General features: G+C 42.6%; 1 protein-coding gene across 1 annotated transcript in view; it reads right to left on the minus strand.

Annotated features, from left to right (window-relative positions):
- Positions 1-26496, minus strand: part of LOC124619754 (aminoacylase-1-like) — a 118275-nt gene that overhangs the window by 18017 nt on the left and 73762 nt on the right. The window contains exon 5 of the mRNA XM_047146332.1: positions 3069-3256. Within this exon, the coding sequence (XP_047002288.1) occupies positions 3069-3256 (188 nt within the window). The remainder of the gene's footprint in view (positions 1-3068; positions 3257-26496) is intronic.

Raw genomic sequence — 26496 nt, forward strand, 5'->3', positions numbered from 1 at the left:
AATCTGATTCCAGTATCACTGAAAGCGCACGAAGCCGTTCAAATGGTTCAAATGGCTCTGAGCACTATGGGACTCAAACGAAGCCGTCAAAACAAGTCCAGAGTTGAACCATTCAAGAACCCCAAGCAGGGTGACATCTGAGTCACGTAATACAAGTATTTATCTTCTGTAATAACTCAACATATACATAGTTCCTTCACATCCTAGATATAAATATACTGCCTGATACACAGTACAACTCAACTGGTTATAAGAATACTGACTGGTCGCAAACGCCTACCACCATTCTAACTGTCCAAAAAAGGTAAGCATCCACAACGGAGGGAGGAGTCGAGATAATTCACGGGCTGGGAGGTCACGTGAAATTTCTTCAGTGATTTCAAAATCGAAACAAATTAGCAAATAATTTGACAATATGAGCAAACTTACCACTATAACACAGCAACCCATCTATCCTGGATGAGTGCAGTGATTATATTGTGAATGGTGCAATAAAACCATTGAATCCTCTTCTGACGCATCTGGCGAAAAATTATTGTAACTGGTCCTTCGGATCCTGGATACTTGCACTGGGACAAACCGGATGTTCTAGCTGGTGCCATACATGTTCTATTGATGGCAGATCCGGGTAATTGTAGGCCATGGGAGTACCTTAGCATCACGCAGGCAGTTAACAGAGACTCATTTCTAGTGTGGACGAGCATTGTCCTGTTGAAAAATGGTGCCAAGATACTGCCACATGATGTCCGAGACGTAGCGTTGTGGCGTCAGAGTTGTCCCGTTCACTACCACCCGTTGTATGAAGTCATACCCGCTTGCTCTTCATATCGTGACACCAGAAATAACTTCGTTGTGGCTTTCCAAAGTATCAGAAGAATGGGAGAATTCTCCAGGTTGCCGTAATACTCGCCAACGATGGTCATTAGGGGCAGCACAAAACCGCGATTCATCGCTGAACACAATGTGTCGGCATTAAAATTGGAATACCATGAACACTGCGTGCAACAACAGTATAAGTGGCATGAAATTTACCACGTGCTGGAACATGCAGTCGATCAGCATTTCAGCTCATACTCCCGAAGTAGGTGGGTGTAACACCATCTGAAATCTGTAACAGGGAAAGATCATGCTGAATGTTTCAGATATCGTATTTCAGAATTGTCTGTTTCTAAGACCATCACGTATGGCCCATGGAGGAGGCAGAAATGTCTACCGGGACACATCGGAATTAAAGACAGAATCCTGATCTATTATGAAAGCAGTTTATCGTTCCGCGGTGCTTTTTCTCGAGCTGCTAAGGTATCTAAGACTGTTATGTGACTACGTGCGCGATTGATTCAGGAAGTTCTACTCAAGGCCATGCACGATTTCAGTGAACCCCTGCGACGATCTGCCATCTTTTATTTGCAAATACACGAGCATAACATGGTCGTACGACGACTGTATCCAGCAACACGCACTGTTAGCACGGCGGCCATTGTTCTGGCTGGCATTGACACGGCAGTAGAGGGATTCGCATCGACAGAGGAGCGCTCAATAACAACAGTTAAATCAGGAGAGCAAATACGAGGTTTGTTCGGACAGGTCCCGGTTATAGGTATAGCATCGCGATACGTGTCTGTATGTGAAGGCTCCGAGAAGAACGAATGTAGCCAGGTTGCATTTGGCACACAAGACCGGCACCAGACGTAATGGTATTGGGTGCCTTCGGTTATCAGCAGCTCAATTTAATAAGTGTTAAGGGCAGACACCAATGGTAAGGGATGGCCTCTTCGATTAGTAAACGTCCTTGGTCCCGGAATCGAACCCAGCCACCTTCTAAATTTTGAATAATAATCATCAGTTTTGGCGGCCGAGGACTTACGCCATAAGAAGTCACGAAGTCACCCTCGTTCTATCAACGGCCTTGTAAAGATGGCGGAGGAAAGGAGAGAGATTCAGGCCAGTCTCTTGCCCTTGGGGTGCGGAATTGCCCATAAGATGGAATAATAAAAAATGATCAACGGCAAGATGATGCAGAAGACAATGGAAACCACTTCACTATAGACACAAAATACGTATCCACAGCACATGTGGCCTGTAGTTGATAAAAATTTCGTGATGATCTGTCCGTTAGCAAAAGATTCCGGAATAGTCCCCCATTCAGATCTTGGAGGGAGGGGACTGCTAAGAGAGAGAGGACCATGGAAAAAGATTTAAAAAATAACGTAAGGATACCGTTGTACAAGTCGGTTCGTGGATTGTCCGAAGTTTGAACGTGGCAGGGAAGCTACAAAATCTGAAACCGGAAATGATAAGACTCAATCTAGATATGGTGGTAGTTAGTGAAGTGAAATGGAAAGAAGGCTATAATAGGAGTAAGAATCGTTACGAATGGGAAGGGCGGGTAAAGAGTATGTTGCAACTTCCTGGCAGATTAAAACTGTGAGTCCGACCGAGACTTTGGATTGTTTAACGGATAATTATAGTAAGAATAATTAGTTTTCCCCCCCTTTCGCCTTTGCCTTTCGCCGGCAAAGGTCCCGAGTTCGAGTCTCGGTCGGGCACACAGCTTTAATCTGCCAGGAAGTTTCATATCAGCGCACACTCCGCTGCAGAGTGAAAATCTCATTCGGGAAAGAGTATGTTATTTCGAACGGTTCAGTGATATAGTTGCTCTTATCAGGGACGATAGCAAACCGACACCGACAACAGTAGTTAAGGTATAAATGAGCATGAGAACGGCGCAAGCTGAAGATGAGGAGGCAGAAAAAGTATGTGAGGATATTAAACGGCTAATTCCGTACGTAAGAGGAGATTAAAATCTAATAGTCTGTGGGGACTCGAATACGGTTGTTGGAGAAGGAGTAGAAGAAAAAGTTACCGGAGAATATGGTCTTCTTGCTAGGAATGAGAGAGGAGAAAGAGTAACTGAGTTCTACAATAAATTTCAGCCAGTAACAACGAATGCTATGTCAAGAATCGCAAGAGATGGAGGTATACTTGGAAAAGGCTGAGAGGTACAGCAAGATTTCAGAGATTGCAGATTGAACAGAGTATTTCTACGCCGTCTTCGTGAGCTTCCGTACCTCGACCATTGTGAGGTTGACGCTAGTGACGTCGCCCATCCAGAGCCCGGGTTCCTGCTGCAGCGTGTCCAGCTGCTCCTGCCGGAAGTCCATGAAGCGGTCCAGCACGACGCGCAGCTTCTCTCCAGGTGTTCCAGGCGTCAGTCTGGCGCCGTGGCCCGTGAAGCCCCGGCAGGTCACACGCGGACCTGCAGTGCAAGAGTGTAACATACCGGGTGATCAAAAGGTCACTATAAATCTGAAAGCTGAATAAATCACGGAATAATGTAGATAGAGAGGTACAAATTGGCACACATACTTGGAATGACATGGGATTTTACTAGAACAAAAAAAAAAAAAAAAAAAAATACAAAAGTTCAAAAAATGTCCGAGAGATGGCTCTTCATCGGATCAGAATAGCAATAATTAGCATAACAAAGTAAGACAAAGCAAGGATGATGTTCTTTAGAGGAAATGCTCAATATGTCCACCATCATTCCTCAACAATAGCTGTAGTCGAGGAATAATGTTGTGAGTTATGGTGAGGCATTGGGGTCGGATGTTGTCTTTCAGCATCCCTAGAGATGTCGGTCGATCACGATACACTTGTGACTTCAGGTAACCCCAAAGCCAATAATCGCACGGACTGAGGTCTGGGGACCTGGGAGGCCAAGCATTACGAAAGTGGCGGCTGAGCACACGATCATCACCAAGCAACGCACGCAAGAGATCTTTCACGCGTCTAGCAATATAGGGTGGTTCAAATAAAATCCCATGTCATTCCAAGCATGTGTGTCAATTTTTACCTCTCTATCTACATTATTACGTGGTTTATTAAGTTTTCAAAATTATACTCACATTTTGATTACCCGGTACATTCGGCAGTATGGGGTTTCAAAATAATTATGTGCAGTATTTGATTTTTGGGGAAATATTATTACGTATCAGTATGAGCGCCATCAGGGGGAAAGCATTTGCGATATTATAGGTCAACCAGGAACACGCGAACATAATGAGCGTAACGTGGTGGAACGCATACCATTCTGGAGAAAAGAGATAAGGGGCTGGCTGGTTCTTTTAGAAAGTGGACTTACTTGCTGACGATGTTAGCTTTGCATTGTTTAACGGATGTACAATTATAGTCAGAATAATTAGTTTTTTAGTCTGTACTGACAGTAGAAGTAAAACTGCGGTAATTAAAGGAGAATTAATGAACTGCAAATGAAATAACTTGCAACACTCTGTGCACAATATTTTGCTAACCAGACACTTTTATTACAAAAATTTTGACGAAGAATTAAATTCAGTACGACGATTAAGATTAAAATATTTGTGAGCATTGTATGAGTATATTGTGGTTGTGACTACATAGAAGCTATCTGATCTAGGCTCAAACTAAACGTGCGAGTAGAGGTCAACGAGAGCCCAAATAACACTGATAAAAATGGTTTCGCCGGCCGCGGTGGCCAAGCGGCTCTGGGCGCTGCCGTCCGGAACCGCGCGACTGCTATGGTCACAGGTTCGAATTCTGCCTCAGGCATGGATGTGTGAGATGTCCTTAAGTTAGTTAGGTGTAAGGGGAGCCGGAACGATCCATCTCCTCCATGTTAATTTTAGCAAATAGAAGGAACATTTTTTCTAAAACCGTTAAACATATTGCTCTGAAATTTGGACTACATGTTCATTGTATATTTCTCTACAAAGTTATAATGCCATGTTAAGAAATATTTATTGGTTTTGGTTTTTTTAAACAGATGCTAATTTTTTCTGTAAAATTTTGCACTTTTTCTTCTATAACTCTTGAATTATACGGTATATTTTTACAATTTCTTATAAAAATGAAGTAAAAGAAGTAAAAAAAAAAAAAGTGTGTGTAAATTTCATTGATATACTGTTAGCAGTTTTTGAGAAAATGTTCCTTGAATATGAAAATTTTAAAGTTATGGGTAATGGCTTCCAAAGTTTTTTAATACATTCCGGCCCCATATGATGGATCATCAGCATCCTCTTCTTATTCCAGTGTTAGTTTCCTTTTCACTGGTCTTTTCTTCCCTTTTGCTGCATGCTGTAGGCTTTTGTCTCTTCTTTCAGCACCTCTTAGTCTTTCTTCATCCCTTTAGGCGCATTGTGGAAATGGTGTTGTGTCCTCGTTGGAAACCTAAACGTTTCAGCACATCACATTTGCTAATGTTTTCTTCATTGTGTGTTGCCACTGCATCATACACTCCAAAATGCAATGTTTTTATCTGCACAAACACTCTTTTGGGAATCCTAATCCAAATTAAATTATTTGCACTTTCATTTGGATTTTGTGTTTTCCCATGTAAACACTTTTCCAATAAACTTGCCTGTGATAAATCTCTGAATAGGGGCTTAATTACATCAATTACAGAAATTGGAAAACTGTTTTTATGGGCATATTCCTTTCCTGATTGTTACTTACACCATGCGTCATCACCTGTGGGGCACAGTGCATGTTGTGGGTGCTCATTTGTTGATGCAGCCTAACATTTATATCATAAACCTTCTTTCCACTATTACCACTACGAAGAATACTGTTAGAATTAGAAAACGAAACTTCTGCAGCACATTTATTACACTTCTATAACATTTTACATGCCAAACCAATGTGTGAATGTATTTGCAATTCCAGTCCTCTTCCTTTGCTAACTTGGCTTAATACGTTATGTTTCAAAATATTAGAGAGCAAGGAAATGTTAATTATTTCATTCACATAGTTACTGTCAATTTCATAGTTTTCAAATTTTTCTTTGCTGTAAAATAGTTTCTCGCTGGAAGAAGTTCTATCACATTCATTTGGAGTAGTCGGTGAAGCAGTCTGAGCAGCATCTCCCTTCGAAACAACAAAAGATTTCTTCTTCCACTCATTGTGCCTTTTCTTAAACACTCGATTGCTGAAACGGGGAATATTGATATCCACAAACCAAATACGTAAAACAGTTACGAGCAAAATTCGTCAAATACGCAAAATTGAACTACTAAAGAACGCAAAGCAAACTCCACAAGTCAACACACACGTTGTAGCGTTTATGTTTTCCGATATGAACAGTCACTTGTCACAGAGATAAAGCCATACAACGTTGGAAAACAAAACGATGTCTAATTCCGCCAAGATACCCTGCTTGCAACCAGCGAGCGGCGCGGTCAGAGGTGACACACCAAGTCGCTGCAACCCTTTACGCGGTGTCAACTTTGCAGCGATAAAAAACACACTTAGAATTCACTTAGAAGGGTGAAACTTGATTTGTTTTATTTAGAAAACTCCAAATAATTTTATAAAGAAAAAACCAAAAAACCTTAATTTTGTCATTTTCATCATTCCGGCTCTCCTTGGGTAGTTCTAAGCTCTCGGAGACTGATGACCTCAGATGCTAAGTCCCATAGTACTTAGAGCCATTTGAGCAAAAAATAGTTTCGAAAACCTATGGTTCCCCGAATACTTTGTATTACGAGTGAGTACATGAACACCTTATAACAGTCCCCGAGGATCCAAAGACAGACATGCACTTGAGGACAAACGCGTTACGACAAGTGTTCCACATTACCACCGTCATGTAAAGGCAGGCTCAGCACGTCTCCTCCACTAATACCCGCAAACGCTTAAAGTCCCAGATGCGTTCCGAATGCGTTGACAGCCAACCACAAAGCGTTCCGGTAGTTTATCGGCGCTATTAAGAGAGCTGAAGTACCGCAAAGCTATTAAATATCAATAGCCAAAAGAATCCACTGGGTTAAACTCGGGTACAAGAGGCTGTGGAAGTGACGATCCACGACCCACTAACTTGTTGAACATCCTTGCTATGTATTCCCGAACAGCAACTTGAAAGTGTTCTGGTGCACCATTGTGCATACACTATATAGCTATCCTTTCACGACAAGAAGCATTATACCAGTAGTCCTGTTGCAGGTAATGAAGTTACGGTTGCGTGTATATCTTATCGGGAAATCATTGGTTCCCAGAGCTATGTTTATTAGGATTATTTGCTTTTTTTCATTGGCCTCTAAGACCTTTTACAGTCTGACAGTGCTCCCAAGACAGAAGCAAGACAATGATTAATGCAGTTATGACTGTTTTCAGTACATATTCTGTTATCTTGTTGTGAAGTATAGTTTTAAGTGACGTTATTTTATATTTTGTGAAGATGTTCATGAAAATTAAAGGAGACGTATCCATCGAGACAGGAACGTGAACGAGACCAGATAGGAATGAGATGAGATAATGGCGGAATTTAAAGCTGTGAAGATGGATCGCTCAGACGGTAGAGCACTTGTCCGCGAAAGGCAAAGGTCCAGAGTTCGAGTCTCGGTCCGGCACACAGTTTTAATGTGCCACGAAGTTTCGACACCATGTAGAATCTGAGCTGCAGATCAACGACTGTTGGTCTTGTACAACAGTCTGCGTGAGTGTGACTGTATGCGGTTTTCCACGCATATTTAGACAAATTGTTATCTCAGAAAACACTACACAGAAACCTTTAACATACTGTAACATATAAAATAAAATTTACACGATTCACGGTTGGAGGGTGTACGCGATGTCCATCGCTTATGTGACAAACGTGGTGACAGAAAGGGCGTCTGGCCACACCGTTAAAACAAATTTGCCACATCATAAGAGAAGCGGATCTCTTACGACGGGATAAACACTGAGATAGAGAGAATAAATTTTCAAAATACACTCCTGGAAATGGAAAAAAGAACACATTGACACCGGTGTGTCAGACCCACCATACTTGCTCCAGACACTGCGAGAGGGCTGTACAAGCAATGATCACACGCACGGCACAGCGGACACACCAGGAACCGCGGTGTTGGCCGTCGAATGGCGCTAGCTGCTCAGCATTTGTGCACCGCCGCTGTCAGTATCAGCCAGTTTGCCGTGGCATACGGAGCTCCATCGCAGTCTTTAACACTGGTAGCATGCCGCGACAGCGTGGACGTGAACCATATGTGCAGTTGACGGACTTTGAGCGAGGGCGTATAGTGGGCATGCGGGAGGCCGGGTGGACGTACCGCCGAATTGCTCAACACGCGGGGCGTGAGGTCTTCACAGTACATCGATGTTGTCGCCAGTGGTCGGCGGAAGGTGCACGTGCCCGTCGACCTGGGACCGGACCGCAGCGACGCACGGATGCACGCCAAGACCGTAGGATCCTACGCAGTGCCGTAGGGGACCGCACCGCCACTTCCCAGCAAATTAGGGACACTGTTGCTCCTGGGGTATCGGCGAGGACCATTCGCAACCGTCTGCATGAAGCTGGGCTACGGTTCCGCACACCGTTAGGCCGTCTTCCGCTCACGCCCCAACATCGTGCAGCCCGCCTCCAGTGGTGTCGCGACAGGCGTGAATGGAGGGACGAATGGAGACGTGTCGTCTTCAGCGATGAGAGTCGCTTCTACCTTGGTGCCAATGATGGTCGTATGCGTGTTTGGCGCCGTGCAGGTGAGCGCCACAATCAGGACTGCATACGACCGAGGCACACAGGGCCAACACCCAGCATCATGGTGTGGGGAGCGATCTCCTACACTGGCCGTACACCACTGGTGATCGTCGAGGGGACACTGAATAGTGCACGGTACATCCAAACCGTCATCGAACCCATCGTTCTACCATTCCTAGACCGGCAAGGGAACTTGCTGTTCCAACAGGACAATGCACGTCCGCATGTATCCCGTGCCACCCAACGTGCTCTAGAAGGTGTAAGTCAACTACCCTGGCCAGCAAGATCTCCGGATCTGTCCCCCATTGAGCATGTTTGGGACTGGATGAAGCGTCGTCTCACGCGGTCTGCACGTCCAGCACGAACGCTGGTCCAACTGAGGCGCCAGGTGGAAATGGCATGGCAAGCCGTTCCACAGGACTACATCCAGCATCTCTACGATCGTCTCCATGGGAGAATAGCAGCCTGCATTGCTGCGAAAGATGGATATACACTGTACTAGTGCCGACATTGTGCATGCTCTGTTGCCTGTGTCTATGAGCCTGTGGTTCTGTCAGTGTGATCATGTGATGTATCTGACCCCAGGAATGTGTCAATAAAGTTTCCCCTTCCTGGGACAATGAATTCACGGTGTTCTTATTTCAATTTCCAGGAGTGTAGTAGGCGAGGGCTAACAAGTTTCATGAAAACGCATTGGTAGGCAAGTGCTTTTACGTAATTGCATTTAAGGCTGATAGAAATCTAAGGAGCAAATGAACCGTTTGCAAGTCGTAACCTGCTTCAATCGTAAATACAGGGTGTTACAAAAAGGTACGGCCAAACTTCCAGGAAACATTCCTCACACACAAATAAAGAAAAGATTTTACGTGGACATGTGTCTGGAGACGCTTAATTTCCATGTTAGAGCTCATTTTAGTTTCGTCAGTATGGACTGTACTTCCTCGATTCCCGCCACTTGGCTCAATTGAAGGAAGGTAATGTTGACTTCGGTGCTTGTGTTGATATGCGACTCATTGCTCTACAGTACTAGCATCAAGCACATCAGTACGTAGCATCAACAGGTTAGTGTTCATCACGAACGTGGTTTTGCAGTCAGTGCAATGTTTACAAATGCGGAGTTGGCAGATGCCCATTTGATGTATGGATTAGCACGGGGCAATAGCCGTGGTGCGGTACGTTTGTATCGAGACAGATTTCCAGAACGAAGGTGTCCCGACAGGAAGACGTTCGAAGTAATTGATCGGCGTCTTAAGGATCACGGAACATTCCAGCCTATGACTCGCGACTGGGGAAGACCTAGAGCGACGAGGACACCTGCAATGGAAGAAGCAATTCTTCGTGCAGTTGGCCATTCTTCAGGGCTGCATCAGCGCATCAGGGATTCCATGCGACGGAGGGTGGATGCATGTATCCTCGCTAACGGAGGACATTTTGAACATTTCCTCTAACAAAGTGTTTGAGGTCACGCAGGTACGTTCTATTGCTGTGTGTTTCCATTCCATGATTCATGTGATTTGAAGAGAAGTAATAAAATGAGCTCTAACATGGAAAGTAAGCTTTTCCGGACACATGTCCACATAACATATTTTCTTTCTTTGTGTGTGAGGAATGTTTCCTGAAAGTTTGGCCGTACCTTTTTGTAACACCCTGTATATGCATGAGTGTTGCTAAATGTCACTATATTTGCGTAAATAAAAGTATTATGTTCTCAATAACCTTCAAATAGTGAGCTACACCCTTAATTTTTATATATGAATCAGTGAATTTACTAATGGGACTTCCGTTGCGTATGCCTGTCGTCATTTTCAGAATTCAGATCAATAACTAGATTAATTAATTTAATAAGATTGAACATTAAATTCCTCGTGTATCCATGTATCATCATAACAAAATGAAGATTGTGAATCGTTGAGGGAGTATGGACGAGAACAGTGGCGTATTTAAGTTTCCGAAATAATGACAAATTTGTTAATCCTTTTGTAACAACAACTACAACGATAAACACAAATCAGAAAAGGAATGGTGTTTGACTGGCAAAGCATATTTTGGGGTGGAAGCTATACAAATTCTTCCCTGAATTGATCCGTTTTACAAAGAGATCTAACCTTGTTTACGCGAATCCACTGTGAGGCCCAACCACGTTCAAATGAAGTCAACTATGGCCAAGTAAACCACAAACAATGGTTCACCTGAGAACAGGAAACTGTGAATATAATTTAACAACCCCGCGCCGATGTAGCAGTATTTTACCCTTTCACCTTAATTCAGACAGCAGCACAAAACGGTGCGCTGTGTGCGAGAAGCAGTGCCCTGCAACAGCTGTAATGTTCTGACGTATCCACGAAAATTTCCAAACTACATGGCCAGACGTTCTGATTATGAGAACTCGGGAAACTTCGTTATCAGAGCCTTGCGATCTCGGCAGATTCCAGTGTGAGGCGCACCCGTTCTCTGTTCTGTTCAATCAAATTTGACTTGCAGGCTCGTCAGTGCCTGGTGGAATTGTCAAACTTTGGCCGACTCAGGATAACTAAGTTCACCCTTGTGACACACGATATGTCCGAGATGATACGCAGTTCCACTATATGTATAGTTGGAAACTACCACTGTCTCTTAGCCCACCACAAGGTACAGACCACAAGTCTCATTCACTAGGGGAAGACCTGAGGTTCTCCATCGGGGGAGGACCAGAAGGTGAAGAATCAAACAACCACAACCACTTTGCACCAAACCTCCGTACGGAAGACGTATTAGCAAAAACAAAACCACCCGCACATTGCACAAACCAGTCACACCATCCTCTACTCACTGAATCTCTCCTCTTGACTGAGCTGTTGGCCTGGTAGCCATTCCAGACCAGTAGCAGAGTTCTCACACTGGGGGAGCAAGCCTCCACTTTGCGTATCCTGAGAGGAGCCAAACAGAAACTCCTAATTTCTGTTGTCGAAAAAGAAGATTTTAGACCAAAGAGGCGTCGTTCCCATGGTAAGCATGACCATGTTTTGGCAAAAAACATCTACCTAGATGGGACCAAAAAAAAATGCAAATGGCTCTGAGCACTATGGGACTTAACATCTATGGTCAGCAGTCCCCTAGAACTTAGAGCTACTTAAACCTAACTAACCTAAGGACAGCACACAACACCCAGCCATCACGAGGCAGAGAAAATCCCTGACCCCGCCGGGAATCGAACCCGGGAACCCGTGCGTGGGAAGCGAGAACGCTACCGCACGACCACGAGATGCGGGCTAGATGGGACCAAAGTGGATCATGTATGGAGAGATCTGATCTTTCGAGGTCAACCATTTCCAGTTTCTGAAAAAAGGTTGTTAAGCTTCCCATGGAGTCGTTCCCATGAAATGTATGTTTTCGATGCTCGCTGAAAGAACCTCGCGACCCTGTGACGTCAGATGAGCCTCAGACTAGCCTCCATTAAACACCTGCACGTCCTCTGTCCATATCATCCCAGCTTCTAACATGAGAATGCATGGAGTCTTACGATCTTCCCACCGTTTGCACAAAGGCTCAGTTTACAGCAGTCTCTCATAAACGGCTTCCCCCACCAAATTCCCATTAACTGGCTGCGTTCATGATGGACTGCTGCCTGGCCCAGGTAAAATGTTTTGCTAGCTGGTTCCCCATTTGGCTGACCCTAAGAGGAAGAAGTCCCTCTGCAGGTACGATCCACTGAGTGTTTCTTCCCAGAATCACTCACACAGTCTGGGCGCTGCACTCAACATTTATGGTCCCCATTTCATCTCCCCCCTGTTCTCTGTTATCTCAACTACTGTCTCTCGGATACATGTTCTCTACAGGTTACACATGCCTTTATTCAAACATTTTTTCTATCATTTCCTCATGTAAAATAGTCATAAACCATGTGTATGAAATTTAGTAGTGGGGAAAACCGAGATCATGACCTAAAATACGAATGTTACTCAGACTGAAAATGTTGTTTAAGTGAGAAAGTGGCATACCACCTCTCATGTTCATCGGCGCGTGAACTTACTGTCGACATAAATCTTACGTTCATTGTATTTTTGTACGTTTAACATAGCAACGAGTGGTGTCACTTTATGCTAGAGTACACGCAATTCCCCAAATGAATGTGCAGCCTCACCTCAATGTGTGTTCCTCACTTAGTGGCCTAAAGTCTCGCTAGCCGCAAAATTGCTGGTAATCGTGATTTAAACACTCTGATGGAGACGTAGCAATGTTTTTCTTTGAATTGTTAATGAAACATGATAGCCTTTGTCATGTCGTAACACAGAATACAGGGACAACAGGAGGTTTGAGTACAGTCTGCAATTTCTGAGCGATGACAAGCGAGTGCTGAAAGACAAAATCCCAGTGAAGGCAGGTAGTGACTCGTATCAGTGACAACCAGTGTCACAGAGCGCCTACGAGAGGCGCGGATTATCGGATCCGACAGGTTGCTCGCAGCTGGAGACTTAAGGAATTTACTAGCTATCAGATAACTACTTCACTGAAGGCTGATTTTAAACATTAGTAAAGCAAAGGAAGTAACTGGTTGCCCAACAGAAGTCAGTGTCTAAATCCATGGGGTTGAGTGCTAACAGAAGTAGCGAACACTAGCAGCATATTAAGTACAGGCATGCAAGCAACACACCATCTGAGAAAAACGGACATATAGGAGCTTCCAGAATGATATTTTTCACTCTGCAGCGGATTGTGCGATGGTATGAAACCTCTTGGCAGGTTAAAACTGTATGCCGGACCGAGACTCGAACTCGAGACCTGTTGCCTTTCAGCTCTACCAGCTGAGCTACCCAAGCACGAATCAAGACTCCGAGTTCAAGTCTGCAGGAGCTTATCGACGCTAGCCACGGGCGACATGGGATCGGTGTCCCAACGACCTGATTGAGAAATCCCTCTGAATACAGAAACATGAGTATTTAGAGGACCGTAGCACCGCACTATTTCTCCCTTCCTACAGACGACCCACCAACACACTGGCACTTAACAAGTTTTGGCCAGTCTGACCAGTCCCTCTGCACCTCCAGGACATCTCTGGCCAACACGTTTAGATTGATACCTTTTTACTACTCGTTAAGTAGGGATGGTCCTGGACCTTACACCAACAAACTACAAGTTTGGCATCAACATCGTGAAAGGTGGACATTTGTGAGTGGACTGGGTGTTAATTTGCGGATAGTTTCATAATGTGTTATGAGAGCGATGCAGTCGTATGGTCGAACAGTGGAATAGTCGATTGACGGCAGTGACAATAGTATTCCTGAACTTATGTATTTTTGGCTTAGCTGTAAAGTGGGGAGTAGTCGAGTATTGGAAGTGGAATAAGCTGGCAGAACTTTTAACGTAGTGCATATTAGAGGAGGATTTTACTGAAAAATATTTGTTAGGAATTATTAATGTCATGGAAGAACTTACGGACACAGCATTTATAGGACAGAGAAAATGAATTTGCTTTATGGTTACGTTTATAAAGAAATAATTTTTGCTTCCATGTGCTGATAACATTAGCAATTCTAGCAACATTACAGTCCACCTCCCCACCTCAGTTCAGGTCATTTCTGTTTAATTAATTTCAATTTGCATAAACGTAGTAGTATTGCCTTCTAAGATTTTTGTAAATAAATTAAATTTTCTGGTATTCTGTGAGTTTTGTATCCTTCTAAAATAAGCATTGTCTCTATAATGAAGGGATTAGTATTTTCATTTCAGTGAAGAAGATTTTTAATATGAGGAAGTCATCCCAAACTTCCTCTGCGCTGTTTAGTTTTACTTTTGAATATTGTAGCTGATGCGATTTCTCCTTACTGTGCTGCTGCTGAATGTGCTGTAATTTTTAGGAGAGATTCTTTCCGTATTTTGTTGTTTCTTTCGTGTCTCATCTCAGGTTTCCATTACCCAAATTCTAAGCATTTTCTTTGCAATTCAAATTTTTGATGACCCAGGAAACAGTGCGTGTTTCACAGGATAGCTTCGTAATTTTAGTGTTTCAGTTGTTTTGGGAAGTGCACAGTTTGGCTTTGGTAGTGGTTTTTGAGTAACAGTTTTGATTTAATTTGCCGCACAATGCACGCCATTTAGTTTTGCCTTTATGTAAATGTGCGCTGAGAGACGCTGTCTGAAATATTAATTCCAGTTCAATCTTCCCATAACATAGGACAGTACATTCAGTTGTGAGTAGAAAAGCAGGCAAACATTTTAATGCTCATTAGCGAACAAACGATCGAGTCAGAGCAAATAACTTTCAAGCTTTCAGCTGAAAGCTAAACGTCACTTTCACACTTATGAGGGCCAGCTACGACAGTACTTCACGTCACTTGGCCCCGCTCTCAGTCCCTTTGTGAGTGCGGACTGCTGTGTTAGCACATGGACCTGTGTAAACCCACTGCCGTTGCAATTCTCAGGAGCAAGTATCAATCTTGCTGCCTCTGCTAGGACCTGCCTTTGCGTGACCACTTTCTACTGTGACCCCTTACAGCAGCGTCTAAGCGGTGGACGGAGTTACCAGTTAATACTCTGGAATGAAACTTCTGCCCTGGGACAATCCAGACCGTCTGTAATTTGCAGGGCTCTAGTGTTACTGTTTAGCTCCGGTAACCTAAATCCTACCAATCGTGCCTACACTCTGCATGTGTCGATGATTTCCTATCTTGACGTGCCCTTGATGACTCCCAACAGCCTTCAGCGTAACAAAGTACAAGTCATTACGTCATCAATGTGTAACAACTCCCCATGGGAGAAATCTGTTGACAATTGTTTGGCAACAAATGTATAAGATGGCTTCTGTTGTAGTTAAAACATCTTACCTCTAGAAATGACATTATAGACGTTCTTGGTTAATGACTCTAGCTTTCTTTACATTTTTCTCTTTGTAAAGTTTGTATCCTTCACTGTCTCATACTTGTAAAAGTCAACATAAAACACTGTTTCATTTTTCACTGCTCTTATGTAAACGTAAATACAGATGCATGCAAGCATCATTGTAAAACACTTTTTCATTTTTCATGAAGACATACATTACGTAGAAAATAAACGTAAATCATTGGCTGATTAACGTTTTCCTGATTAACGTTTTCCTTTTTAACTTTACAGATACAAACATACAACATTTTTCTCTATTCTTTTACGTTACACATACATGTTCATATTTATTTGTTTATTTGTCTTCGCATTACTTACAAATAAACATATCAATACAGCACATTATGTATCATCATGACAGTAATAAATCTAAAAGAAAACACATAATATTACAAAATTCTTGTTTACAGTTTATTATGTGCTTCACAACAGTACTTTCTTACGTACTACGAGAGTTTTGCAGTGACTTGCACTATCTTAGATGTCTGCTTGTATGAGGTATAGGTAAAGCGATTCTTTCTTCGTTGTGTTCAAAGGTAAGGGAGCTTTCATCACGATCTTCACTATTTAGAAGAGGACGTCTACAACGAATGCGTGTCATTTCCGACTCTTCACTTGTGTTTACTAGGTCGTCCTCACACACACTCTGCCACAACAATCATCACCAGGCCTTTCCACATAAGCTTTAAGTAATCTCTAAAGCATTTGCAGTAACTGCACGAACAACATATAAACATTATGGTAAGTATTACAACTCCTAGGAAAGACCAGAACGAATAATGACACCACGTTATTTTTGATAAACGATGCTGCTGTTGTAAAGCTACTTCCTCTTCTGTTTCTATTATTTTATGGCCTGCTATTTCAACGTCATCTAAACGTTATATTACATGATCCAGCGTCATGTCTAACTGTAGCTCAAAAATGTTCCTTTCTTCCTTATTTATGATACAGCAGTCAGTCTCCATTTTGAAAGCTGGCACTCTGTTTTCACTGCTCACATTAATTCTTATGATTTGTTCGGACAGTATGAACACCTCTATTCCATACCCTTTACATTGCCCATAAAATGTTCGTCACCCTGCACCTTTGATCAGTACATGTATTGACTTGTTATCATTACACAAAATTGTTAAGCGTTCCTCTTTTGGAGCAACGTGTACCCATCAGTCTTAATTCAATCGAGTCCAGCTACTATCATGTAGTTTAGCAAACCTCTTGATACAGTCCTTGGGAATTTCCCTTGAGATAGTAACATCCTTACTTCACATATTTGGTGATTATATGCGGACATTCAAACAAAGTTTTTTTTATAAATGTTCGAACGCCATTCGTATCTTTGCACAACAGTTCCTCGTTCCTCACTTTTGCATAATGCCTCTTGGATTCATCAAATAACAAATAATATTTTTCTAGCTGTATGTACATAAGTGAACCTTGAATTCCATCACCTTCGGACGGTAGGGATAATACTCTGTGCAGGTTAAACAGTTCGTTTTCTACTAATGGCACATTCAGTACATAACTTAGTATATGGCCAGAGACAAACACATCATCATCAATTGTGAGTAATAACAGACACCGTGTCTTCTGTGGAAGCAAATGGAACTTCTCGTCTTCAATATCATCCAGAATTAATTGCAAGTACCTAACTATTGGCACTGGATTACTTATATGAGGTTCCCGGATTCCTTTCTGAGCAGTTACTGTGGCAGAAAGTAGCATCTCATATTCCCCTTCCACCTCAGTGCAAACCTACAGCAATTGTATTAACTGCTCATTAACAGTTTTAATCACAGCTGTATCTTTTGATCAGTACTATTAGCGTATTCATTCATGTACCTATGGAGCTTTTCCATCCTTTTAACAATCATTTCCTCGTTACATGGAAGGCTAACTACTATATGGTTGAATCTCGACAAAGCTGCTTTTACTTCCGTTTCTTCCACGTTGGTCAACTTAAAAATTGCCTTTGTTCTTTTTCTATTAAATCAATGTTTCATTCGAAATAGAACGCATCCTGTTCATCAAATGCCCCAAACAATATTTTATTAGAATGAGATTTTCACTCTGCAGAGGAATCCTGGCAGATTAAAACTGTGTGCCGGACCGAGACTCGAACTCGGGATCTTTTCCTTTCGCGGGCAAGTGCTCTACCAACTGAGCTACCCAAGCACGACTCACACGAGACGAGATACTGGCAGAAGTAAAGCTGTGAGGACGGGGCGTGAGTCGTGCTTCGGTAGCTCAGTTGGTAGTGCACTTGCCCGCGAAAGGCAAAGGTCCCGAGTTCGAGTCTTGGTCCGGCACACAGATTTAATCTGCCAGGAAGTTTAATATTTTATTTGTTTCACCCACAATATTTAAGACATCTCGCTTCTTACGTGTCTCATTTCTGCTTAACTGTCCAGTTTGACCTCGAGAATTCTGGATCTTTTTGACATGCCATTCTAAGGCCTGCTCTATAGCGGTATATTCTTGGTCGCTTATTCCCAAGTTTGTTAACCTCTGTTTACAATATCCTACCAATAAATTTGTCAGTCCCTGTCTCGCCAGCTTATTGATGGTGTAATTGAAAGTAGATTGTAACTTTTAATTGTCCGGTTTTTGTGTATTTTAAGATATGGTTTTAAGCTGTGGACATCTTTATGTGTTAAATAGGAATGGACAATCCAAATTTTCAATTTTTATGGTATTTTTCATTGTCTTATTTTTACAAGTTTCTTCCACTCCTCTCTGTCAGGTAAACGTTGCAAGTCAATTTTGACCACTGCAAATGATGTTATGGACATTAGTCTCTGTCCACTGATTTAATGACTGGTAACTAATTAAGGCTTTTAGTCACACTTGCCTAATGTATATGTGCGCATGCTGGCTAGATGTTTTTGTTGTTTTAGGTTTATTATGCAACAGCCCAAGAACAGTGAAATGGGGAATCATTTTGCAAGCCAAGAAAATAAAGCTAAATGTAGATATTGTTCTCTAAATCTTGTTTACAATCCACGACTGGAACGGGAAATCTCGTTCGGCATATGAAGAGGAAGAAGAAACAGTGAAGGATATACAATTATCAGTACCAATTCTAACAATACTAACCCCAATTCTGCATCTAAATCTATACCATCCAATTCAGTAGAAGTTTTACCATCTACTTCAGCAGTCTTGCAGCCCTGAATTAGAGTATCTCAAGAAGCCAAGCAGTATATCAAACACCGAAACCAAATTTAATTGCAAGTTATACAACTAATACAAGACTACTGCCAATTCATCGTTCCAAGCAAATTAATAATCAATTACTAAAAATGATTGTAAAAGGATACCACTCATTTAAAATTGTAGAATATCCTGAATTCCGAAAACTGCTCAATTTACTTTATCCAGCATATATCATAAGAACAAGAAAAACAGTTTCTTGTGGTTTATTGCCTGCCATCCACAATGAACTAAAGGAAGAATTTCGAAATTTATTTATGCAAGGAAAAGATGTGTGTTTAACTGCTAATGGATGGACATCTCAAAATAATGAAAACCACTTCTACGCCATCACAGCACACTTCCTCGATGAAAACACAACGTCGAAAAATGACCTGCTGCACTGTATTCACCATCAAAGCCAGCGCACAGCTGACAATATAGCAAAAACGATCCGAGATATTGTACCTGAATGGAGTATATAAAATAATGTTACTGTCATAGTCACAGATAATGCTAGCAACATGTTAAGGGCTATGAAAATCGAAGGGAGGAGACAAGTGAGGCGCTCCTTAAATCTGGCAGCAAATAGTGGTCTGCAACAGGAAGAAATTAAAATCAGTTATAATAAAAGTAAAGAGTGCTGTCGAATATTTTAAGCGAAGTTCATATGCGTTATTTAGATTACAGCATAGTAAAACTCTCCGATAATGAAACTGAAACAGGACTAAATAATTCGTTGGAACTCCACGTAAGATGTGATTAGTAGATTTCATTCAATGCACACTGCTATAATAACTACTCTAGCCAGTGAAAATTCACGAAATTATTTCAAAATGCAAAGCAGTTTTACACATTTTTTTGTTATTACAGAGTCTCTTTGCTCAGAAAAACATGTTTCCTTTTCAACAATACCCATCTAAGTTTGTGTCATGCTTGACAAATTGAAGTGAATACTGAACAGAACAAAATAAATACGGCATTGAAGAACTATTCCAGACTGTTAACTGTGAGATAAACGGAAGACCTGGTGACGCTTAAACAGAAGATTTAATTGCTCATGTGACGTTTCTAGATCCAAGGATCAGGTCTCATGGTCTAGCGCCTAGAAGCATAGAAAAAAACAGTAGGTGACCTCAAGCAGATGTGTGCTAGAGTTAAGTTAAATACTGACAAAAACCATCAAAATATTAGTAAAAACAATGAAGAGTCTCTTTCAGTTCAACTTGAATGTCAACCGTTGATTTTTGGAAAATCTGGTCAACAAGTAAATAATTTGATTGCTCCACAAAATCCTGCTGTACCGAGTGCCATAGAAATACATAAATATACTATTGAAGAATTACTTCATAGGACTCAAGATCCTGTCTGATGGAAACAGTGAAAACATATTTAACCACAACACCATAAAATTATGCTGAAACGGCTGTGTATCACTGCCACCTCTCTGCCGTGTGAGAGTTTTTTTTTTTTGTTTTTTTTTCGAGATGGGCCAAATAATTAATGAGTGACAGAGCAGAACGAAACATGAAAAATTGTCCCAAATAATATTTCTTGCTCACAATTTAAAATAATTAAGTTATTCATGCTCGTGGACGTGTTTATATATGTTTACAGGAAACGCTGCTGAATCGATATGTAATTTCTTACATAGCTAATACCGCAATTATTTAAAAATATTGATTGAATAAAACTGTTTTTTAAATAAGAAAAGTTAACAAAGAATTTAGTATTGTAGAAATAAATATATAAATACTAATGTAATTTGGGTGACATGTATAGTAACTGATGACTGATTTTATAATAGATCAAAGTGTAATTTTCTGGTAATAAAACATAATTTTATCACAGTTAACATCCTCCTATTCTTTTAAAAAACTCAGTACTATGTGTAAATATGTTATTGGCCGCATAGTACACTCCTGGAAATGGAAAAAAGAACACATTGACACCGGTGTGTCAGACCCACCATACTTGCTCCGGACACTGCGAGAGGGCTGTACAAGCAATGATCACACGCACGGCACAGCGGACACACCAGGAACCGCGGTGTTGGCCGTCGAATGGCGCTAGCTGCGCAGCATTTGTGCACCGCCGCCGTCAGTGTCAGCCAGTTTGCCGTGGCATACGGAGCTCCATCGCAGTCTTTAACACTGGTAGCATGCTGCGACAGCGTGGACGTGAACCGTATGTGCAGTTGACGGACTTTGAGCGAGGGTGTATAGTGGGCATGCTGGAGGCCGGGTGGACGTACCGCCGAATTGCTCAACACGTGGGGCGTGAGGTCTCCACAGTACATCGATGTTGTCGCCAGTGGTCGGCGGAAGGTGCACGTGCCCGTCGACCTGGGACCGGACCGCAGCGACGCACGGATGCACGCCAAGACCGTAGGATCCTACGCAGTGCCGTAGGGGACCGCACCGCCACTTCCCAGCAAATTAGGGACACTGTAGCTCCTGGGATATCGGCGAGGACCATTCGCAACCGTCTCCATGAAGCTGGGCTACGGTCCCGCACACCGTTAGGCCGTCTTCCGCTCACGCCCCAACATCGTGCAGCCCGCCTCCAGTGGTGTCGCGACAGGCGTGAATGGAGGGACGAATGGAGACGTGTCGTCTTCAGCGATGAGAGTCGCTTCTGCCTTGGTGCCAATGATGGTCGTATGCGTGTTTGGCGCCGTGCAGGTGAGCGCCACAATCAGGACTGCATACGACCGAGGCACACAGGGCCAACACCCGGCATCATGGTGTGGGGAGCGATCTCCTACACTGGCCGTACACCACTGGTGATCGTCGAGGGGACACTGAACAGTGCACGGTACATCCAAACCGTCATCGAACCCATCGTTCTACCATTCCTAGACCGGCAAGGGAACTTGCTGTTCCAACAGGACAATGCACGTCCGCATGTATCCCGTGCCACCCAACGTGCTCTAGAAGGTGTAAGTCAACTACCCTGGCCAGCAAGATCTCCGGATCTGTCCCCCATTGAGCATGTTTGGGACTGGATGAAGCGTCGTCTCACGCGGTCTGCACGTCCAGCACGAACGCTGGTCCAACTGAGGCGCCAGGTGGAAATGGCATGGCAAGCCGTTCCACAGGACTACATCCAGCATCTCTACGATCGTCTCCATGGGAGAATAGCAGCCTGCATTGCTGCGAAAGGTGGATATACACTGTACTAGTGCCGACATTGTGCATGCTCTGTTGCCTGTGTCTATGTGCCTGTGGTTCTGTCAGTGTGATCATGTGATGTATCTGACCCCAGGAATGTGTCAATAAAGTTTCCCCTTCCTGGGACAATGAATTCACGGTGTTCTTATTTCAATTTCCAGGAGTGTATATAACTCCTGTGTAACACGACAGCAATCCTGGGTCAGAGAACATTCACTGCACAGATACGCTGTGTATGACCAGCTTTAGTCCAGTGGACACGGATCCTGGAAGCATGTCTGCAGGGCTGGATGCAGATCTGGACCCGACTCCTTTTTGTGCTTCTATCTCTGCATGCTGCTTAATGCGCGTACCCCCGATAGACTGGTTTCCTTTGGCGTAATCAACTACTACAGCTTGCTTCGTTAAGAAGTCTCTACCAACTAAACTGGCGTAGGGAGTATCCAGTTCTCCTCTTACCAGGTGAAACCTACATTTTATTCTTGATTCTGTATCTATTCCAAGATGTAAAACTACCGTACCATACGTATTTATGGCTGAACTTGTGATACCTTTAATCTTAGTACTTTCCTCAGGTCTATTCTCGACCTGGTTTTGTGATCCATTATGTAGAAGCAATACTCTGTGGGCAATTCAATTCTACAAACTCATTTCTACTTTCACACTCGACTTTGAATACATTTCCCAATTCAGCACAAGGCGACTGTTATCTTATGCTTTTCTTTAGTTTCTCTGTTTGTTATTTTTCACAGAATACCCTGAATTTTCAGTGAGCTCCTAGCTATGTGCCCTGGCATGTGACATGCGAAGCACAGAACTGGCTTTGCTATCTTACGAGGACTTCTGTGTCCCAATAAACTTTAACTTTCGCACCTGACTGTCTTTGGAGCCTCTGACTCTCGACATGCTTGAGGCGATCCCACTTTGCAAATTCTTTTCTTGCGTTAAATGCCGAGATTTACCACAAGTTTTACACTTAACATTACTTCTGTAATCCTTAATCGTGTGCACTCCACTTACATGTAAGAAACAATTAAGGTGACTTCCCGCACCTAGCATTGATGTCGTTTATGACCAAACCCTTCTGCCTTGTTCGATTTAATTGCCGATTCGTGCATCAAAGCGACCTCAACAGCCTCAGTGATGGCGATGCTTTTGCCCCTTGCATGCACAGTTGTCTGTACGCATTGATCATAGATGCCTTGAATGAAAACTTTTTTTTTGGTCATCAGTCTACTGACTGGTTTGATGCGGCCCGCCACGAATTCCTTTCCTGTGCTAACCTCTTCATCTCAGAGTAGCACTTGCAACCTACGTCCTCAATTATTTGCTTGACGTATTCCAATCTCTGTCTTCCTCTACAGTTTTTGCCCTCTACAGCTCCCTCTAGTACCATGGAAGTCATTCCCTCATGTCTTAGCAGATGTCCTATCATCCTGTCCCTTCTCCTTATCAGTGTTTTCCACATATTCCTTTCCTCTCCGATTCTGCGTAGAACCTCCTCATTCCTTACCTTATCAGTCCACCTAATTTTCAACATTCGTCTATAGCACCACATCTCAAATGCTTCGATTCTCTTCTGTTCCGGTTTTCCCACAGTCCATGTTTCACTACCATACAGTGCTGTACTCCAGACGTACATCCTCAGAAATTTCTTCCACAAATTAAGGCCGGTATTTGATATTAGTAGACTACTCTTGGCCAGAAATGCCTTTTTTGCCAAAGCGAGTCTGCTTTTGATGTCCTCCTTGCTCCGTCCGTCATTGGTTATTTTACTGCCTAGGTAGCAGAATTCCTTAACTTCATTGACTTCGTGACCATCAATCCTGATGTTAAGTTTCTCGCTGTTCTCATTTCTACTACTTCTCATTACCTTCGTCTTTCTCCGATTTACTCTCAAACCATACTGTGTACTCATTAGACTGTTCATTCCGTTCAGCAAATCATTTAATTCTTCTTCACTTTCACTCAGGATAGCAATGTCATCAGCGAATCGTATCATTGATATCCTTTCACCTTGTATTTTTATTCCACTCCTGAACCTTTCTTTTATTTCCATCATTGCTTCCTCGATGTACAGATTGAAGAGTAGGGGCGAAAGGCTACAGCCTTGTCTTGCACTCTTCTTAATACGAGCACTTCATTCTTGATCGTCCACTCTTATTATTCCCTCTTGGTTGTTGTACATATTGTATATGACCCGTCTCTCCCTATAGCATACCCCTACATTTTTCAGAATCTCGAACAGCTTGCACCATTTTATATTATTGAACGCTTTTTCCAGGTCGACAAATCCTATGAAAGTGTCTTGATTTATCTTTAGCCTTGCTTCCATTATTAGCCGTAACGTCAGAATTGCCTCTCTCGTCCCTTTACTTTTCCTAAGGCCAAACTGATCGTCACCTAGAGCATTCTCAATTTTCTTTTCCATTCTTCTGTATATTATTCTTGTAAGCAGTTTCGATGCATGAGCTATTAAGCTGATTATGCGATAATTCTCGCACTTGTCAGCTCTTGCCGCCTTCGAAATTGTGTGGATGATGCTTTTCCGAAAGTCAGTTGGTATATCGTCAGACTCATATATTCTACACACCAACGTGAATATTCGTTTTGTTGCTACTTCCCCCAATGATTTTAGAAATTGTTATGGAATGTTATCTATCCCTTCTGCCTTATTTGACCGTAAGTCTTCAAAAGCTCTTTTAAATTCCGATTCTAATACTGGATCCCCTATCTCTTCTAAATCGACTTCTATCACATCAGACAAATCTTCTCCCTCATAGAGGCTTTCAGTGAATTCTTTCCATCTATCTGTTCTGTCCTCTGCATTTGACAGTGGCATTCCCGTTGCACTCTTAATGTTACCACCGTTGCTTTTAATGTCACCAAAGGTTGTTTCCTGTATGCTGAGTCTGTCCTTCCGACAATCGTATCGTTTTCGATGTCTTCACATTTTTCCTGCAGCCATTTCGTCTTAGCTTCCCTACACTTCCTATTTATTTCATTCCTCAGCGACTTGTATTTCTGTATTCCTGATTTTCCCGGAACATGTTTGTACTTCCTCCTTTCATTAATCAACTGAAGTATTTCTTCTTTTACCCATGTTTTCTTTGCAGCTACCTTCTTTGTACCTATGTTTTCCTTCCCAACTTCTGTGATGGCCCTTTTTAGAGATGTCCATTCTTCTTCAACTGTACTGCCTACTGCGCTATTCCTTATTGCTGTATCTATAGCGTTAGAGAACTTCAAAAGTATCTCTTCATTCCTTAGTACTTCCGTATCCCACTTCTTTGCGTATTGATTCTTCCTGACTAATGTCTTGAACTTTAGCCTACTCTTCATCACTACTATATTGTGATCTGAGTCTATATCTGCTCCTGGGTACGGCTTACAATCCAGTATCTGATTTCGGAATCTCTGTCTGACCATGATGTAATCTAATTGAAATCTTCCCGCATCTCCCGGCCTTTTCCAAGTATACCTCCTCCTCTTGTGATTCTTGAACAGGGTATTCGCTATTACTAGCTGAAACTTGTTACAGAACTCAATTAGTCTTTCTCCTCTTTCATTCCTTGTCCCAAGCCCATATTCTCCTGTAACCTTTTCTTCTACTCCTTCCCCTACAACTGCATTCCAGTTGCCCATGACTATTAGATTTTCGTCCCCCTTTACATACTGCATTACCCTTTCAATATCCTCATACACTTTCTCTATCTGTTCATCTTCAGCTTGCGACGTCGGCATGTATACCTGAACTATCGTTGTCGGTGTTGGTCTGCTGTCGATTCTGGTTAGAACAACCCGGTCACTGAACTGTTCACAGTAATACACCCTCTGCCCTACCTTCCTATTCATAACGAATCCTACACCTCTTACACCATTATCTGCTGCTGTTGATATTACCCGATACTCATCTGACCAGAAATCCTTGTCTTCCTTCCACTTCACTTCACTGACCCCTACTATATTTAGATTGAGCCTTTCCATTTTCCTTTTCAAATTTTCTAGTTTCCCTACCACGTTCAAGCTTCTGACATTCCACGCCCCCACTCGTATAACGTTATCCTTTCGTTGATTATTCAATCTTTTTCTCATGGTAACCTCCCCCTTGGCAGTCCCCTCCCAGAGATGCGAATGGGGGACTATTCCGGAATCTTTTGCCAATGGAGAGATCACCATGACACTTCTTCAATTACAGGCCACATGTCCTGTGGGTACACGTTACGTGTCCTTAATGCAGTGGTTTCCATTGCCTTCTGCATCCTCATGTCGTTGATCATTGCTGATTCTTCCGCCTTTAGGGGCAATTTCCCACCCCTAGGACAAGAGAGTGCCCTGAACCTCTATCCGCTCCTCCGCCCTCTTTGACAAGGCCGTTGGCAGAATGAGGCTGACTTCTTATGCCGGAAGTCATCGGCCACCAATGCTGATTATTTATCAGAATTTAGGCAGTGACGGGGATCGAACCCGGGACAGAAGACGTTCTCATTATGAATCAAAGACGCTACCCCTAGACCACGGGTACCACCCATAAATGAAAATTACTAGCCTCAATTTTCTTAGTAATGGGAAGACCCTACCCAGTCCTAGGACACCTTCACAAAATTAATGTTGAAGTGTATCTACTTTTCTGTACCAATCAGTAATCGATGCTCTCTTTGACTGCCTACTAGAAACCATATCACAAGCACAGCAATAGAAAATACGCTTACATGTACAATTTTGCAACAAAATATTTCTTGCCTCTTCCCATGTTGAAGCCAAGTC

Source organism: Schistocerca americana, chromosome 6, assembly GCF_021461395.2.
Source record: "Schistocerca americana isolate TAMUIC-IGC-003095 chromosome 6, iqSchAmer2.1, whole genome shotgun sequence".
Classification (NCBI taxonomy): domain Eukaryota; kingdom Metazoa; phylum Arthropoda; class Insecta; order Orthoptera; family Acrididae; genus Schistocerca; species Schistocerca americana.